We start from the raw sequence: 18,875 nt of genomic DNA, 5'->3' as shown, positions 1-18,875 counted from the left end.
TCAGAGTTTATTCTCTTAACCTTCCCAGTGGTTATGTTTTCCCTGAGCTGCATAGTGCTGTGTGAAGAGCTGTCACGAAGAATTGAACTGTAGCTATGTAAATCTTTTTGTGCCAGCGAGCGCTCTCTGCTTTTAATGGATACATGGGAATTTTTCACAGTATTTTTACTCCGCTGGAACAGGATCAGTCGGGACAGGTTTGGATCACAGCGACCACCTCAAGACAACAGAGAAAAATAGGTCTACAACTCACTTAACAAGCCACAGCTGGGCAAAAAAAAGCAACCCAGAATGGCTTTATTGACTAAGGTGTTTTGGCATCCAAGTGGACAGCTAAGCTAGCAGTTTTCTCTCCAACATTTTTCACAGTTTGTCTTTTTTCCGCACTCTCTCTCTCTTCAGTCCATGTACTTTGCAGTATTTCCTCTAAGTCTTGTAATCTGTCGAGAAGATTGCTAAACCACCACTAGACCTCATGAAAGCAAAGAATAATTAAAATGCTACAGCTGAACGCTTTGAATTCACATTGTGCTTTTCATGAAGTAATCGTTGCCATATTGACTTTCAAAGCTCATTGCCTTGGTTTATGTTCAACAAGACATTTAATGAATTGTGGGAATGGTGGTTTGGGCTTTTTACACCAAATGAAACGATAGAAAATATATAAAACTATGCTGGAGTAAACCATAATGGCAAGCTCTACCTTGTTGTATACCATGTACGCACACAGATAAAAAGATCGAGTAAATTCACTGCATCGGTTGATGTTTTTACAGCAGTAAAAGTAATTTAATGTAAAGGAAAACTACAGTGGTCTTTATATGTAGTGGTTTGTAGCTTCAGAGAGGCAATCTTTGAACATGGTACTGGAGAGGAGAGGAAGGAGGAGGCATAGAGCCGGTTGTCAGGGGGTCGATAAGTGATGATGTGTGCAGATGTTATGTCCTACCCTCAGGTCGATTTTCCCTCGCGGTCAGTGGGGGAAGCTCGGCAGAATGACGGGGGGGAAGGGGAGTAATAGGATTTAGGAAAGCACACTACCTGAATCATGCATGAGACTAAAGCGTTTGCTGTTAGATTTATGGAGGCCATGCAGACAGGCATACTGTGGTGGGCTAATAATCCTTGTTCTCATCACATAGAGCCATGCTGGGCCTACTGAGGGTAATACCACAATGTAATGACTGTAGAAATATATCCTTTGATATCACAGGGCAAAGGACAACACAGCTTCAATGTCCTAATTTAATTCAGCAGAATAGTCTCTGTCACAGAGTGAAACGCTTTTCTTTTGTCATCACATCCGTCCCATGTGACCATGAATGGTGTAGTGTTGTGACGGGCCTGTGATGTCGTGGTTGCCACGGTGATGGCCGTGTATGTGTGCAGATGGGGGTATGTGAAGGAGGCCGGTGTTATTGAGATGTGCTGCTGTCAGCAGAGGCAGGCAGGCAAGCATGAATCGATGCTGGGTACAACAGCAGGGAGACAACAGTGTGTGTGTGTGTGTGTGTGTGTGTAAGCCTGTGGAGGCATGTTGAAACCCCCATACTCACGCATACATGTATGCGGTGCCACCCCCGTGTCCTTCAAAGGACAGGCAAGGTGAAATACATGGTGGTTCAGTGTCAAAAAAGAAAAGAGATGCAGTGTGTCTATTATGTTCACTTTGTGCAAACTTGACAGTCATAATGATGGATGGTATCTTTGGCACAGATAATGTTTAATGTCATGAATGAAAGGAACATTAAAGGGGGAACTGCGCCCATTTTCAAAACTCACACGTTTTTCTTATGGTCTAAGACTGTCCAAAAATATAGCTTAATGAACCATGAAAAACTTGTTCACAAATCCAAAAAACGAATGTGCTAAAACTCAAATTTGTGATGCCATCAAGTATCAAGTCTGGAGCTGCTTCATGGAACCTGATTACACCTGGTATTCATATGTGTTTCGGTGATCTGAACACATGTGGACAGCAGAGACACATCACCGTTCTCACCTCTGTCTATCATGCGTCTTCAGCTCACCACGTGTGTTCAGGTTCCGTTAATGCCCACCTCACATATGCTGGAAGGTCAAAAGGTCCTGCGTACAGTTATTACATCCACACTCTCAATAGCTGCTCACTAGCATACTTAGTTGTTGTGTTAGGCTGTTGAGATATGGCTGGCTCAGAATTCAACACATTTCTTTACAGAGGGCAAAATGTTGGATGATATCGCAACACTTTGTCCACCTCATTGTAAAAAGGGCAAGTCACAGAGTATTGATGTGTTGTCGTCAAAACAACCCCCCCACGTCCTGCACTGATGACCTTGTCGGACATGCATCAGGACACATGAGCTTTTAAGTTACAAAAGATATGTGGTCACATGCGACCCAGACCAACTCAGCAAGGGGTTTGCGACTGGATCACAATGTGTCTTGGTGGTCGTTTACACTTCTGTTTAGGGCTGTCCACTTGTGATCAGCTCACCCAGGAATCATGTCGATACCAGGTGTAAACATGGCCTTAGACAATGAATGTAGACAGATGTTACAGGTGCCACTGGGATCAGCAGGGGAAATGTTCTGAGTATAAACTGAGAACAACAGAATAAAGCTAATTTTAGTACAAAAAAACAAAAGAAAACAAACATTCTTTGTGTCCACAAAAACAGACTCCCATTCATTGTCTATGGAGCAGCTCCAGACTTGATCACATCAGTGGTTTAAGACGTACTTCTCTTGTTATTGTCTTTAAAAGAGAGAGCAGCTCATTTTCATAAATATTGATTGAATTTTATGGGCCATGGAAATAACATATAAGAATTCTTAATTTAGGTGGTGTTCCCCTTTAATTACAATTACATGGTGATTGTGAAACTAATCCCATGTCATGTTATTCATATAAAATGTAGCCAGAGCAGTATTTGTTTCTGTCTGTGTCACAGTGTGTGTGAGTGTGTTTTTACTGTATATGCGTTGGTGTTTGGCCTCTCTAGTGTGTCCTATGGTTTGTATCACAGCAATTAGATGGAAGTGTGAAATCATACAGTACGCTGACTGTTCTGGTGTGCAATCTTTTTTCTCACTTACTGAGCTACCTTTTTAGGATGCAAATGACTGTCATTGACAAATTAGGGATGACTAAGTGTTATTTCCTCTCTCCCTCCTACAGATGACAGATTCCTCTGCTAAACGCCACTCTGAGGGAACTTCCAAGTCTTAAAGTGACAGTGACAGACCGCAGAGAGAAAAGAGTATTTCCCTGAGAACCTGAAGGACTTGATAACACTGCCACACAAATGTGGACCTCCCAAAACATTGTCATCAAATAATCTTAACGACAAAACAAACACAGATATAATACAAAGAATTTGTAGCCATGTCTGACCATAAAGACATGACCCATCGCCACCTACGGCACAAGCTACAGAGTCTCGGACGAAGACTGGATGAACTGGAAGAAGCAACCAACAAGCTGCAGAAGTCTGAGGATGAGCTTCTTGATCTGCAGGTCAGTGCTGGTTGATTTCAGGCATTTATTTGTGTGTGCATATCAGAAGCAATAAGTGGAAAGAGGTGGAGTAGAAATACACTACATGAATAGATTAACTAATATTTGAAATCTCTCTTTCCTCTACAGGACAAAGTCATCCAAGGAGAAGGCAGCAACTCATCCCTGCTTGGAGATGTGGAGGAACTGAGGAAACGTCTCCTAAGGATCCAGGGTAAGGATGAGGAGGTACGCAAAGCTGAGGATCTCTGCCGCACAGTCAGAGAGAAACTGGAAGAAGAGGAGAGCCTGACAAAGGAACTAAAGGCTGAAATTGAACGCCTACAACGGAGAATGGCTGAACTGGAGAAACTGGAAGAAGCTTTTGGGAAAAGCAAATCCGACTGCAGCCAGCTCTGTCTGAGTCTCAATGAGGAAAAAAACTTGACCAAGAAGCTCTCGTCTGAGTTGGAGGCCCTCAAGGCACGTTTGAAGGACTTGGAGGGGTCTGAGACAAAGCTGGATAGAGCAGAGCAGGCACTGGCCATGGAACTGGAGAAACTCAAAGGATTCACCCAGACCTTTATGAGTGAGCGCAAGAGGCTACTGGAGAAACAGAGGGAGGACGAGAAGATCATTCTTAAGCTGACAGAAAAATTGGAGCTCCAGAAGAATCGCATTGGGATGTCAGCAGACCCTGGTCGTGCAGATTTCATGAGGTCTCGAATTGAGGACGAGCTCTCATCCACAGGGCTCCTCACAAGTAAACTGGCTGGGCGCAAGAAGAGCCTTGAGTACTTGAAGTTGGCCGATGACAGCATCAGCCTTGTGAACAAATCTGAGAATGAAAAGAACAGCGGTCTTGAAGGCTCGCAGGAGGAGGACAACAAGGTAAAGGAGCTGACACAGGAAGTAGAGAGGCTAAAGAACCGCCTTAAACAGATGGAGATAGTGGAAGAGGATCTAAAGAACTCAGAGTCCAAAAATGGCGAACTTAACGAGAAGTTCCAGATGGAACGAAACCGGGCTCGCCAACTGAGCGAGCAGGTGGAACAGCTGAGGACGCAGCTGTGCGGAAAAAGTGGACTTGGAAGAAATGGAACCAGTAATGTGGATAAACACGGCAATGGAAGCACTAACATTTGCCCTAACAGTCCCGCCAAGGTCCTGGAGAATGGCAAAGCTGAGAATGAAGAGCTTGTGAAGGGGGGTTTCAGACAAGAAAAGCCCAAATATAGGAGTGCTGCAACTGTTTCAGAGCCAAGTTCCCCCAGACACAGGAACAGGGAGCTCTCTCCTCAGCATAAGAGAGAAACCAAGCTGAGAAGCAAAGATCTGAGCCACTCAGAGGAGAGCTCTCCTAAGCCTGTGAGGAGACCCCTCAGTCCTGCTCACAAGAGTAGACACCCAAGGACACCCAAAACCCCAACTACTGCAGTTTCATCTGATAACGGAATAAGAGACACAGGACGAGGAACTGAAGAAAAGATGAAAGGAGCCACTCCCTCCTCTGTAAACACAACCTCTAGTGATGTTAAAAAAGCATCTGTTCTTAGTCGCTACCCACCAGCAGCTAATGATCAGAAGCCCCTGAGGACGGCGAACAAACAGACGGATGGGGAGACTAAAAAGAATAGATTAGAAAAGTTTTCAAAATTGTATGTAGGTAGCGATAGCGAATCCAACAATTCTGATGTAGTGCCTGACAGTTCCAGTAACATCAACAGTATCTCTGCTTTAGAGAAGGATACAGCGTCTGCCTCAGATCAGGAATCAACAGACTTGGTTCAGGAATCTGTCTCTGTATCTGTCGCCTCCACCCTGTCCAAAGCCAATGGAGCCTTCACGGCCTACAGATCCCAGGTCACTCCACTGCTACCCAACGATCAGGGATCTGAGGGTCACTCATCTGCCTCTGAAACAGAATCTACCGGTTCAAGACCCTCTGAGCCAGAGCCTGTGACTGAGATGACTACTTCAACTGTAAGCAGTAGAACTGCAACCTCCAGATATCCTAGATACTCCCACGTCCATGACTCGCATTCAGAGGGTTCTTCCTCCAGGAGCTCTTTTGATGAAGAGCTCCACAACAGAACACTGGCAGCTGAGGGAGGCCACCAGGGGCCCATGCACACTGCAACAGGGCTCGAGATCCAGCGAGTGTGCAGCCCACGCGAGGCGCTCAGGTCAAAAGCTGTCATCAAGCCTGCGATTGTCGAGATAGACAGGAAGGAAGTGATGATTTCGGAACCTTTGTCTACAAATGGCAAACCCAAAATCTCCACCAAACCTATGGTGACCACCACGAGTAAAATGACCAGTAGTATAACCATCTACCCCAATGACCCAAGCTCTTCCAGAACCAGCAGTCGCAGCAGCAGTTTGTCCAGTGAACCCATGCCGATCAAAGAACGCCACACCTCCACCAGTAACATCCTCATAGGTAAGCGATGCTTTATATAAAAGATAGCAGTCATGCTTTAATGCAGGTGCTATGATGAAATTGTATTTAAATTGCAACTGTATAAGAAAATTGTGTAAAAACAAGACTAAAGACCCTGTTCAAACAGACTCAGATTGTTATTCTGAGTGTCTGGCAACATTATGGAAAAGATAATTACAAAGATAGACCTGTTTGTAAGAGAGAAAGATCCAGTTTGTTTAACCAGGAACAGCCCCAAAATTGCTATCGGCAAACCCACCAGACTCCATTCAAATAAATAGCAATTTTAGCATGTCTAGAGCCAATGTATTTTCACATCTAACTGGGTGAATCAAGGATTTATTTCAACCAAACTGAGTTGGCAATTTTTGAAACAGTGTAAAAGACACACTAAGATGGCTTCTGTGAGTTTATTTTGCTTCTGTGGACTCTCAATAAAGCTGATAATAAAATTACAGTTCGGTTTGACTATAGCTATTTTGGGGCTGTTTCTGGTTAAACAAAAAGGTCCAAAGAAAGGTCCATTTCTGTAGTGACCCTTCCATAATTTTGTCAGACAATTGGTATAATATTTTGAGACTTTCATTGACCAAAACAGGCACTTTTAGTGGATGTAAATTGATGGTGCACAATTGCCCCAAGTGACTACAGTGCAGCCTGTTTTGTTGTGCCGTCTGCAGCAGTTTTGCTCAATACTGGACCAATTTCAAAACTTGTTCCCATTAGTCATTTAGACACAAAAACATGGAAAAATAGGGTCCAGGTTAAAAACTACCAAAGTTGCCCTCTAAGACCTACATGCCCATGGGTGTACAAATGGACGCAAGTACTTATACAGCATGGCTGCTGATCAGAAAATGACAACTGTGTCTATCTTAAACTAGCAAAAACAGTTGTGCTGTGCACCACTGTGCGCTGGTTGTAACATAGAGTCTACAGCCATGTTAGCAGCTCTGTGAGACTGTATTTACAGAAATGCTTTGAGTTAAATGTCAGCATGCTAGCATACAAGTACCACGTTCACTATCTGAATTTAACATAGCACCCCAGGAGCATTACGCACAAAGTATAGTGAAGGCTGATGGAAATTCCCAAACATACAGCAATGCTACCAGCATGGAAAAAATATATTTTTGAAGAACACTGCATTACTGTCTTGTCACTCTACTGTCAGCTTGTTGCATTTATAAAATGTTTTGCTCAGAAAAAATTGCTATAATTTTACAAATTGCCAGGACCCAGCAGTGAGCACCATGGCAGCATCTCCGTCCCGTATGAGATCTCCATTCCCAAGAGTGAGATCACCCTGCGGTCGTGCCAGGACCAGGACTGTGGGATGGACGACAGCAGTGATTCCTCATCAAGGTCCAAACACCACAACACCTCTAGAATGGAGACCACCACCAGCCACCTCTGCTGCCCACGAGGCAACTTCAGCCTCCAGTCCCCGGACACCACCTCCGCAGACTTTAACGACACAGAGTCGGGCTTTGAAAGCAGCAGCAGCAGTAGCACCACCACTGTCACCAGCTGGAGACACCAAAGACAAAGCCAACACTCCCAGGAAGACAGTTTACCAGACATGAAGAATGTGACTGTGAGAAGCACCTGGAAGAACCGGGGCACTGCGTCAGCAGACGAGACGGGCCGGGGACGAGGGGGCGCGAGGACAATGACTGATGGTGGGTCAGAGGATGAGGCAGAAGCCGTGACAACATGGAGGGCTTACCGGGCAACCACCTTCGATACAGAAGAATCGATAAACAGCGGAACAGGAGCTGGTGCTGAGGCACAGAAGGGGGGCAGGCCGTCCCCTGCGGAGGTGAGATGATGAATAAATCCATCAGACAAATGAGGGCATTCTTTACACGAAGGTGATAATAAATCAGAGGACAGGATTGAACAACTTCATAGCTGCATAATATTGCTCTTTGTCTTGCTCCCTGTCTCAGGTGTACATGCGTAGGATCAGCAGTGTGGTTACTAACACCAGAGAAGTCGAGGAGCCAGCGCTTCGCCGAGGCAAACGCTCACAGTCTCCCAGTATGGACGCAAGAGGCCTGGGAAGGACTGTGCCCCACGCACCTGTTACCTCTCAGTCCTGGAGCCGATCCTACACACAACATCCCCAGGTAGGACAGCCAACTTCAGGTTTTTACACTTTTCTGCTCTCTTAAGATGTGTTTTCAAAATGATGCAGGTGCAACCCCCAAAAAATGGGACGCTGTGTAAAATGTAAATAAAAACAGAATGTAAGTATTTGTGAATCCTTTTTTACCTATATTCAGTTGAGTAGAGTACAAAGACAAAATATTTAATGTTCAAACTGATAAACTTGATTATTTTTTGTAAATATACACTCATTCTGAATTTGATGTCTGCAACACGTTGTAAAAAAGTTTGGACAGGGGCATGTTTACCACTGTGTTACATCACCTTTTCTTTTAGGGTGCTTGCTTCGGGACAAATCAGGGACTAATTTTGTTAAGCTACATATTGCCTAGAGTTGGTTCGTGTTCTCACGGCAGCATTTACAAGCGGACCAGATCAAATGCCTTGTGCCAGAAAGCTGCTCTTGATTGGTCCGAATTTCCATGCAGGAAAAATCCAGGAAGTAAACAAAATGTTGAAGAAGAGTACACTTGCAAGATAAATGTGACACTTTCTAATGTCACAATGGAGGGACAACTACGCAGGTTGATTTTAGCGCTGGTCATCGTGGACTATATTGCTGTCATTGTTCATTTTAGTCAAACCATACAGTTTGAAAACGAGGCGCGGCTCCAACTAGAAAACAATGTTTTGATGCATTGGATGTGCTGAATGTGCATATTAAGGCAGTACAGGAGGAGGTGCACATTAATAATCCTCCAGGACTGTAACATGCTCATGTTTAACCCAAACAATGTGTCATGTGACTGCAGTTGGTTCAGATCGAGGTTGGAATACATTCTCACCACAAACAAACCACATCAGAGTTCATTTGTAACCGGACCGAGACCACCTCTTCAAGAAGGTCTTGGTCTGGTTGTTTTGATGCGCACCCAAGTGCGATTGCTGTGTTCACACCTGCCCAAACGAACCGCACTTAGAGAGCAAATGAACTTGAGTTCGATTGAACCGAACCGAACAGGGCAGGTGTGAAAGCACCCTTAACAACACCCTGTAAGCATTTGGGAACTAAGGACACAAATTGTTAAAGTTTTGAAAGTGAAATTTATTTCACAAGTGGGCCCCCCAAAATCTTGAAGATTAAAAGATTATCTGTGTCCAAAATCCCATCTGAATACTGTGAGAAATTAGTGTCTTCACACAGGAAGCGTCTCGAAGCCAGCATTGCAAACCAAGGCTTCTCCAAGTATTAAATAAATTTTAGTCAGTATGTTCAATACTTTTTTCCCGTGTTATTTCCCTTTATTGCACATAATTTTTATGGCTTTCTTTATCGTTGTAGATTTATTGAGTAAATACAAATGTCAGGTCTACATTTCATGTGAATAGCTGCATTGGAAATATGTTTAAAAAAAACCTGACATGTTGTATACTTATTTTCCCACTCTGTACATCGAGAAGGATTTGCAGATTGTGGCATTCTGTTTTTATGTGCATTTTATGCAGCGTCACAGCTTTTTTTTAGAATTGGGTTGTAGATAGAAAGTGTTAATACAAATGAATCCTTTGTTAGTCTTCGTCAAATGAGAAGTACAAGGTTTGGCTGGTAATTTTACCTGCTGTAGAAGGACAACTCAGAGAAATTTACAATTACAATATCATTCCTCCCTTCCTGGAAAACTACTCATTGTGTTGGATTCAAACTTCTCAAACATATCTGGCATCAAATCTGCGCTATTACCACAGAGTGTGGTTTCTAAAATACCCTGCATTGCTGTGCAGGTGAAGGCATTATCCGCACCACCCTGCAAATAGTTTTGTCTCGAAGATAAAAGTCCAGAAAGTACAACCGCAGGGCTGAGCTCCTGGTGTGTCCACTTTGCATGAGAGCTCAGCTTGTATTTTTCCCTGACGCCAGGCTCTGCGACTTCAAGCTTAGCACAGCAGTTCTGTAGGCCCCACTCCTGCTGCCCCAGTAAGCACAAAGAGAAAAGGGTGGGACAAAAAAAAAGAGAGAGAGAGAGAGGGAGGATGGAAATGAAAAAGACCTCAACAGGGGGAAAAGAAGGTTAGGAAAACCTCAAGGAGGAGAAAATAGCTTTCTTGTATTTAAATGTGCCACCACAGTCTGTGCCCCTGCCAGGCAGCATTGCTATTCTACACAAACATTACTGAAAATACCCGAATACTCGCCCCCACACAGAACTATAGGATTAATGTGTGTTTGTGTATTAATCCACATTCACGTTTCATTCATCTGTCACTATGCAAAAGCTTGAATTACAGCTGCAGTTAGTTATCATGAGATATTTTGTTTTTCTTTTCACATCTTATATGGCAAAACATTCAACACTGTAAGCACGACCTGCCATGTTACTTCTCCAACACTTGTGACTGATTGTGGAGCTGAGTTATAAACCGTTCATGTCTGTGCAAAGAGCCAGATTAAGCCCTTTGATTTCATGTATGTGTGCCCTACGCATTAACACACAAGACTGTGTACATAGCTCCAGTTTAATTAATGGAGTGTGAAAGTTTATAGAAGTCATCAGAAAGATTAGGTGAAAACTCCTAATGGGCTACAGTAATAACGTATGTGTCTATTGGTATATAACATAATGTCAAATGGCTGCAGCGCTGCTTACAGAGTGGGCTCCATGGCTACAATAACATGTCAGTCTGTCAGTTTGACAAACTATGCTGGACTTGAGGACTACGGGTGAATTCTCAGTGTTTTCCCCTATAAATAAACTGGATGTTGCCAAGGAGACAGACATACACATGCAAAGTGTCCGCTGTCCCATCCATCATCTTTGCTCACATTTGCGGTCCAGGGCAATAAAGTTATCTGGGTTTAAACTGTTTTTGTCGTGCATTTATACAGCGCAGTGATCCTCCAGGGACGTCTAAAAGCCCCCTTGAAATGAAAAAATATGTTTTCCCAGTTTTTATCTTGTGTCCCTGTGCTCACTTTTATCTCTTATTATATGCCAAATATATGTCATAAAGCAGTATTAAGAGTATCTTCACATAAAAATTCCTGTCTTTTATCTTTCTGTAAAACCTGGGAAAACAGTGTTAAATGTTTAGTGACTCATCTTTCACTCAGGGGCGTTCACAAACGTTTATGCAATCAAGTGAAACTTTGGGTGACTTGCTAGCCACAGCGGTCATATAAAACCTGCACCTGTTTGTGGGTTGTAGTATCTAACTTACAAAGCAATATGGAGGGATAGGAAGAGATGTGTGTCTGGATATCAGCGGGCACAACCTTTGTTGTGATTTCCCAAACAGTGTGGTGCAGGACTAATTTATTCATCTCTGCCTTGTCTTCCTCCTGATCTAACGGCGAAGGAGGTGTTTGTGGAGCCAGCTCTCCGCTCAGCAGTGGAATCTGCAGTATCTCTGTATCGCACTAAACTCTAAGCCCGCCCACTTTTTAGTGGTACAATCAAATGCAAAGATTTGATTTAAAGGCCTCTTGCATCTGCACTGCGTAAATATTTCATTTCACTAGAAAATATGAAGCTAGAGACGCTCTAACTTCCATTTCACTGGGGCTTTAATTATATTTTTGACTTCACACAGTATGCACAAGTAGATCCTATGGTATACCACAGGGTTGTTGTTTCTGTAGCTGTTGCAAGGTTGTTGATCAGGACCAGAGTTTCAGGAGGGTACAGGGTTGTGGTGTTGTTCTGCGCCAAAGTCGTGCAGTGCCATTTGGGGACTCATTGTCTTGGCCAGTTTTCAGTTTCATGGGTTTTTCCTCTTGGAACTTTCACTAAGATAGTGTATCAGCACTTTTTTTGGTACAAACCAATGTGTCAGAAAACTATCAAGTGCCGAAAGCAAACACTGAATGTCTGGTCAGGTTCGTAACTACTTACACTTTGATCAAATAGTTCTTAATTTAATCTATATGTTGCCAAGACTGTTTAATTTTAAGGTATAGTAAAAGCCAACCCCAGATTTGATCTCGTTTGCCTTTTTTTTGGCACTGTGTCTCTTGGATGGCTGTTGCTTATGGTCTGGAACTTGGCTGCTACCTTTTTGTAAAGTCTTAACCTCACCTGAGTGCTGTGGGGGTACACGTCATATATTACATGTACATTACATGTTCGAAGCTTTGAGCACCACAAGCCAAGTGCCATCTAGTTCAATTATATTCAAGAGAAGGCAGAAAGACAGAAGGCACACAGCCGATATCTCCAACGCTCGACAACTCACAACAAAACAATGTAGACTGATAAATAGCACTACAAATGGAAGGAGAGACATGAAATTTTGATTCAGGGGTGAACTGTCCCTTAAGAAATGTCTGTTTAATGTGAGCCATGTGAGTCAGACCATCACTCATATGAGCACACCAGTATACTCCAGTCACAGCAAAGATAATGAACACAGCTGGGGTGTCTCATCTCCAGTCAGATGATACATTGCATCAAAACATAGCAACTAACATGACCTTAGAGCTGTGGTTTCCTACAGGGCCCTTCCCCCTTATTAGCCTCAATAGGTTCAATGAAATCTGTCTTACACTGAGTCTCGACCTTCAGCGCCCCTCCTCAGCATTGATATAAACTGGTAGAAAGAGCGTTAGGGGACAGCCACCTTTGTTTTGCCTCTGACCCCTCCTCTCCCTTCCTCTTGTGTCCCTCTTCCTCCCATCCCCCCTGTTTAATTTGTCATCCAAGCCCTGACATGAACAAAGTGGCTTCACGTCATGTATTTGAGGAGCTCTGTCACGGTCAGTGCCCACATCAGTTCTACTTACACGGCCTTGACCCCAGCTCCGCATTTTCAGGACAGTGACCACTTATTCCTCTCTCACCTCAGTTCATCAGCCTCCTGTGCTCGTGTTTCTGACCCTGTCCCACATCACTCACTCTTGATAGCCCTGGATATCCTAGAGCCCTGCCCAGTCTGTGATGTGGTAAATCAGCAGTGACCTGATAAACCGCCGGTCTTGTTGTCACTCCCTCAGTTTATGCACTCCGTTATGGGAAATTCCCAAATCCACTCAGTTGACTCTGCGGTATGGTAAAACCTTGTAAATCCTGATATTTGATGCATGAACCGGTCACTCCATTTGGATAGCAATTATGAGCAAAAATGCTTCAGTGCAAAAAAAAAAACAACTTCAATTTATAATTGGGCTTTGAAGCATGACTTGGAGCACGGCCGATCATCTTTGGTTTGGATTTTCAGAACATTTCAGTGGTCTGAACAGCGTCCATTCCCAAGAGGTTTGGATAAATACAGCTGTAGTTAGGACAGCGGGAGGTTGGGATTAGTTTGTGATTGCAGTGTCAAAGGTTGATAGAAGAGGCTTGTGTTATTACAAGTTTGTAGATGGAGGCACATGGGTTGATGGAGGAGGAATGCAGCCAGTCATCATTATGGACTTCCCATTGATCTTTCTCTCAGTGCTCCTTTGTCTAAAGCTCGATCCATTAAAGTCTGCATGTAAATAGCAGCTGTTTATATAGGAAGTAGTTTTAGACATGTGCGCCTCCTAATTCTTTTTCAATATAAAAAGATTGGCTGAAAACATTACTTACATTTCTTATTATGAACATTCATGTCAAAGGCTTCCTAGTGATTAGAGCAGAGCAGGGTGAAAATCAGCAATCGATAAATAGTCATTAAGGAGGAGACAACACTCCTGATTCCTTTTAAGCACCCTGGAGCGACAAGGGCAACTGATAGCTTATTGATTAGCTTCCTATTCTAAACCTCATGTATAAATTATTTGGATGTCATTTATTCAAACCTCTTTGGGATGGAGAATGACATCTTTTCATCTAATGAAAGGTCATGTTTGTTATCATCATGGTCCAAATCCATGGCTGCTGTCTGACCTTAACTTGACTTTTGCTTCTGGTTCGTCCAAACCAGTGTTTACAGTGCAAATATTTCTCACTTTAGAGGCATGGCTCTGTCGGTGGCAGTCTGTCAGTCCACTGTGGTCGAGAAATGTCTCAACAACTCATTGTCTTGACATTTTGTGTGGACATTCGTGGTATCCAAAGGATGAAGCCTACTGATTTTGCTCATTCCCTCAACTATATTATCACTATTACGCTGATATTTTTGTTTTTAGTGAAATATCTCAAAATCCAATAGATAGTGTTGGACGTTCACATTTCCCAGACAAAGTACTGTACATTGGCGATCCCCCTGATGTTTTTTGGTTTTTGATTGCCATGAAATTTGGTACAGTCAATCATGTCCCCAATGGATAAATTGTAATAAAGGATCCCTTACCTTCTTATCTAGTGACATCATCAGGTTAAAATATTTGTCATATTTTAAATGGATTCTTCTGTTCTTTTCACGTGGGGTTGTATGAGGTACTTCTCCATAGTCAGCGTACTACCTACTGTAGATGATGGTCAGCGCGCCCTCAGTTTGGAGAAGCAGGCAGGAGTATAACCATGCAAGCTAAGTAATGTACTGCTGTGGACGGGGGCATCAGCAAAATGTGCTTTAGCCATGTAAAAAAAACAGCATTAGTTTAAGTAGATGGTATATTTAGAATATTTTTACTGCTTTACCTTGCCATCAGACAGCCCTTTCCTACGGAGAATTGAAGCCATAATGTGTATTTATTTCAAAGCCACCAGACTTCTTTGTCAAAAACAGTAATTTTACCTCACAGAACACGGGAGTTGCTGGTCTACCAGTCTACCAGTTTGTTTTTATCGTGTAACTTTGGTGGTTTAAAGGGTTCGTTTGGATTCACTAAAATCACACAACAACACAAAATAAGTAATCAAGGCACTAGTAGACATGCAACCCCTGTTTTCTGGGAGGTAAAATGACTTTGTCAAAAGAGTCCACTGGCTTTGAAGAGATGGATATAACGATTCAGTGTGCCATTGGAAAGGGTTGTCTGACAGCAAGGTGAAGTAGTGAAAATATTTTAAATATAGCGTACACTTAAACTTCTGTGGGTCTTTTTTACTTGGCTAGAAAAACACACTTGAAAAAATCTGAAATATCCCTTTAATACTGTGACAAAATACCTGCAAAACCCACTCCCATCAGCCTCAGCCGCATTTTATGTTTAGTGCTAATTAACAAATATTAGCATGCTGAGATGGTGAACATGGCACCTGCTAACATTAGCATATTAGCACTGTCATTTTGATCATGCTAGCTTTAGCTGGGACAGTATTTGGCTCAAAGCACAGCTGAACTTGAGTACAGCCTCTTGTTAGGTAGGCGTAATGAGCAGGACTGGTAGCAGGGAAAAGACCTTCAGGATGTGGTCCAAAACACACTTTAAGGCCAATACTGGTATAAATAAAGCTATAAAAGGTCAGTGTTAAAATGGGGACTGCTTGCTTCCCGTGGCAGTCACTCCTCACCTCAGCGTACAGAACAGAACTGTATTGTAGTAATTCCTCCTCACTGTAGCAGAAGGAAACCTCAGCCTGTACATGAATGAACCGTGAACTTATGTTTGGCTGAGGACAGCGGGGCCGATATGGCCGATGAGTGAGATACCAAAACATCCTTTGTTGACTCAAAAACCAGTGGCAGAAAGGTAAAGTGTGGGATCAGAGCTGCTCTGCTATTTTCTGTTCGCCTGATGTGACCTGCGCAGAAAAAGCCCTCTGGAAAAAACAGCAGCTGAAGTTGGACTGAGTGATGTTTTCAGTTGTAGAGCATCAGACAACAGATGCTGTACAACCGCTCCGTGAAAAGCAATAAAAGAATGGCTTTTATAAATCATAACCAATAAACAGATCATCACCTGGTAAAATCAAAAACAAATTCCGCCTTTTCTGAAACATTTCACCTGAAGTGTCAAGAGTGTTGTCTTGCTGCAGAGGTGATTTAAGAGTTTGGGTTGGCAAGGCTTCACCATTCCTTTAAAATTGGGCGAGAGACCAAGGGCAGACAGATTTAAAGTAGGGATGTAATTTCTTCTGCAGAAAGTTCTGTCACGCTACTTGTGTTATTTCTGAAAATCTGCTGGCCTTCATTCGGTATTAGAAAGCGGAGCCGTCTCACAGCGTCTGTTTGTTTTTCAAAGTGAACTCTTGGAAACTGTATCGATCATTCTTATATGGAGAGCCCTTTGTTCACATTAAACTCTGTCTACACATAAAGCCTGAAACACCCTAGAGGAACATACTTGCTGACTTCGAGACCTCAAAAGTAGGGAGAATTTTGAACCCAAAGTGGGGGTCTGGGGTTCCTCTCAGAGAAAAATTTCAGAGACTTTGTTTCCTGCATTCTGGTGACCTTTAAAGAATGAAAATAACAAAATAATAAGTACACACCATCAGCATTTTTATGTTAAATACATTTAATTTTGTTGACTTTTTGATTCAAGCCCTCCTGGTACTCCAGCAGAGTACCAGGAGGGCAGAGGGGGGCCAGGCTGTAGGCTTGGCCTCAGCAGCGACCCATAGCATGACCGACATACCCCTGGGTCCTGGAAACGAAGTGAAACGGGAGGCTCACTGTCTCTGAAAGACATCTGAATACCCCACCATGGCAGAGGAGGCCAAACTGGGTCCCCCCAACCCCCAAGGCACCCCTTAAACCCCCACTAGAGCATCCCATCAGCCTACACACCCATAACATAGTCAGCACGGAGATGACCTATAGGCTACAGATCACAGTGTAAAAGTGCACATCACTGCTGATCGCCACAGAAGACAATGAATATAAAGGGAAACTTCTCTGATATTGAACCAGCTGTGTGGCATAGCAGTGTGTGCAGATGAACGGTGTTTGGCTATGCCTCCGTGCCGCACAGAACCTGGACCTCTGCTGCCAGACGGGCAGGGATCTCGGGGGGAAGTCAAACAATGTTCATCAGCACACAATGTGATGCCACACAGCTGGTTGAATAGTTTAGAAGAAGTTTCCCTGCTTCCCTTCACTGACAGCAGGGTTTGTCTTTTTTTACACTGGTATAATCATTAAAAAGCAAAAGCAGCATGTGTATACATTCAGTAGGCTATATCTTCAGTAGCTAGCTAGCTAACCCTACACTTTTCAGGGTTTGATTTTGGTTTTGGAACAGGGAAGAAACGTATATCTTTTTCCAACCTCTCCAGGTAACGAGTATCATTAATACACGGCGTGCCCCAGGCACAACATTTAGCTCCAAATCCACGAAACCAGCCTGAAAATGAAGGAAATCTGAAACGACTGCATTAGAGTCAATGGAGCACAGCTGTGTTGTTGTCGATACGATATGATTGGCCAGTCTGCGTCCGGGGGCGGGACTTAGGTAAGGGTCAGTTGTGACCCTGGGAGGAAACCAGGAGAGAGCACTTAAAAACGGTAATCTCCCGAGACAAACAGGAGGGTTAGCAATTACGACATTTTGGAAAACGTGTGTATCAGCTTTAGTCAGAAGAGAGGATTGATACCACTCTCTGTCTGTATGGTAAATATGTAGGTGCAGATCCAGGCACGTTTTTTTCTGTTGGCAGTCATTATTCTTAGCTACGCTAATTGGCTGCTGGCTCCAGTTATTAACTATAAAGATATGAGAGTGGTAACTGTCTTGTTATCTAATTTTTGAGAAACCAAAATGTCCTCTTCATCTGACATATAAAAGTTTGTAGGAGATCTGTACCTAACAGCACTGCTTTTCTTACTCCCACCTTCTCTGTTTTTTATTGTGTCAAATCGTCGTGCTGTGTTGCCAGACATGATTTAGTGTTTCTGATTATAACAGCCTATAAAAGTGGGTTTTCCAAGCTGAAGGCGTTCTGGTGTGAGCTGGAGCAGGTCTGTGATGACAGCAGCACTTGCTGTTCCCAGTAGATTTCCTCTGCTGTGGCACATCAACTTACTTAACAGCATTTATTACAGGCTGATGTTGCTCTTGCCCAAATATTTTCTTAAATTAACTTTCAGCCACATGGGAAAAAGCTCTCCATTGGCACACACACAGAAGTTACTAATTTTCCTTTGACCAAAGCCACACATCTTTAAAGCTGTTTAGCTCTATAAAGCATCATTGTTATTTTCAAGCCTCTTCTTTTAACTTTTGGTAAATACTCCAAATCTTTGTTGTCATGTGTATTTTTTATTACCTTGTTATTTAAAGTCTGTGACAATGTGTTGAACAATGCACAAGCCTCCTGTTGAGTGTAGGAGGAACACTGGGAGCGCATTACATGGCAACCTTGCGAAAGCCCCCGGTCTTGCAGCAGTGGCTTACCATAGAAGGAGAATATGCCACTCTGCCGTTTCCTCCCCTCGGTGACTGGGGCAGGAAGTGACCACACTGAACACGCCTACTTGGCAGGGATCGCCGGTGACTGATTTCCTGTCTGTTACCCCTGGAGACCGAGAAAGGCAGTCCAGCAGGGCTCCATTAAAGCCAATTAGCGAGAATGCATTCTAAAACGGCATCAGAAGCCAACTCCAACCCACCAAATGTCACTAATTATGGTGCTTTTTTAAAGCTGAAATTACAGGAGCGGGGTGCTGTTTCTGTGTGCTTTAGGAACTGCTTCGTCATCTAACTCTCGCTTTCTGAGAGCAGGGTTACTGAGGTTATGAGAGGGGACGTGCCGCTGTAGCCACCACAAGCTAGTAACGTGGGGTTTGTTTTCTAGTCAGCCCACCAAATTATAAATCTCTCAGCTTGGGGTATGTTTGGGGTTTTTGGTTGGGGATTTTTCCCCTGGCAGAAGTCCACATGGCAGACTTTCCTTGTCACACACCAGTTAACATAAGCAGCATGTATTTAATGCCCACATGATACAGAAGTCCAAACAAGGCCCCGAACCATCCAAACAAAATGCCCAGAACTTCTATACACAAGTCCAGAATATGGGATTAAATGAACCTCTG

General features: G+C 43.4%; 1 protein-coding gene across 2 annotated transcripts in view; it reads left to right on the top strand.

Moving 5' to 3' along the window:
• Positions 1–18,875, top strand: part of luzp1 (leucine zipper protein 1) — a 73,442-nt gene that overhangs the window by 49,868 nt on the left and 4,699 nt on the right. For both annotated transcript variants that reach the window (XM_049595643.1, XM_049595642.1), the window contains 4 exons: positions 3,164–3,502; positions 3,632–5,924; positions 7,160–7,746; positions 7,877–8,056. In XM_049595643.1, coding sequence (XP_049451600.1) covers positions 3,371–3,502; positions 3,632–5,924; positions 7,160–7,746; positions 7,877–8,056 — 3,192 coding nt within the window. In that variant the 5' untranslated portion in view covers positions 3,164–3,370. The remainder of the gene's footprint in view (positions 1–3,163; positions 3,503–3,631; positions 5,925–7,159; positions 7,747–7,876; positions 8,057–18,875) is intronic.

Source organism: Epinephelus fuscoguttatus, linkage group LG14, assembly GCF_011397635.1.
Source record: "Epinephelus fuscoguttatus linkage group LG14, E.fuscoguttatus.final_Chr_v1".
In the NCBI taxonomy this organism is placed as follows: Eukaryota; Metazoa; Chordata; class Actinopteri; order Perciformes; family Serranidae; genus Epinephelus; species Epinephelus fuscoguttatus.
Note: the sequence above shows the minus strand (reverse complement) of the source record. Positions and strands in the feature narration are given on the sequence as shown.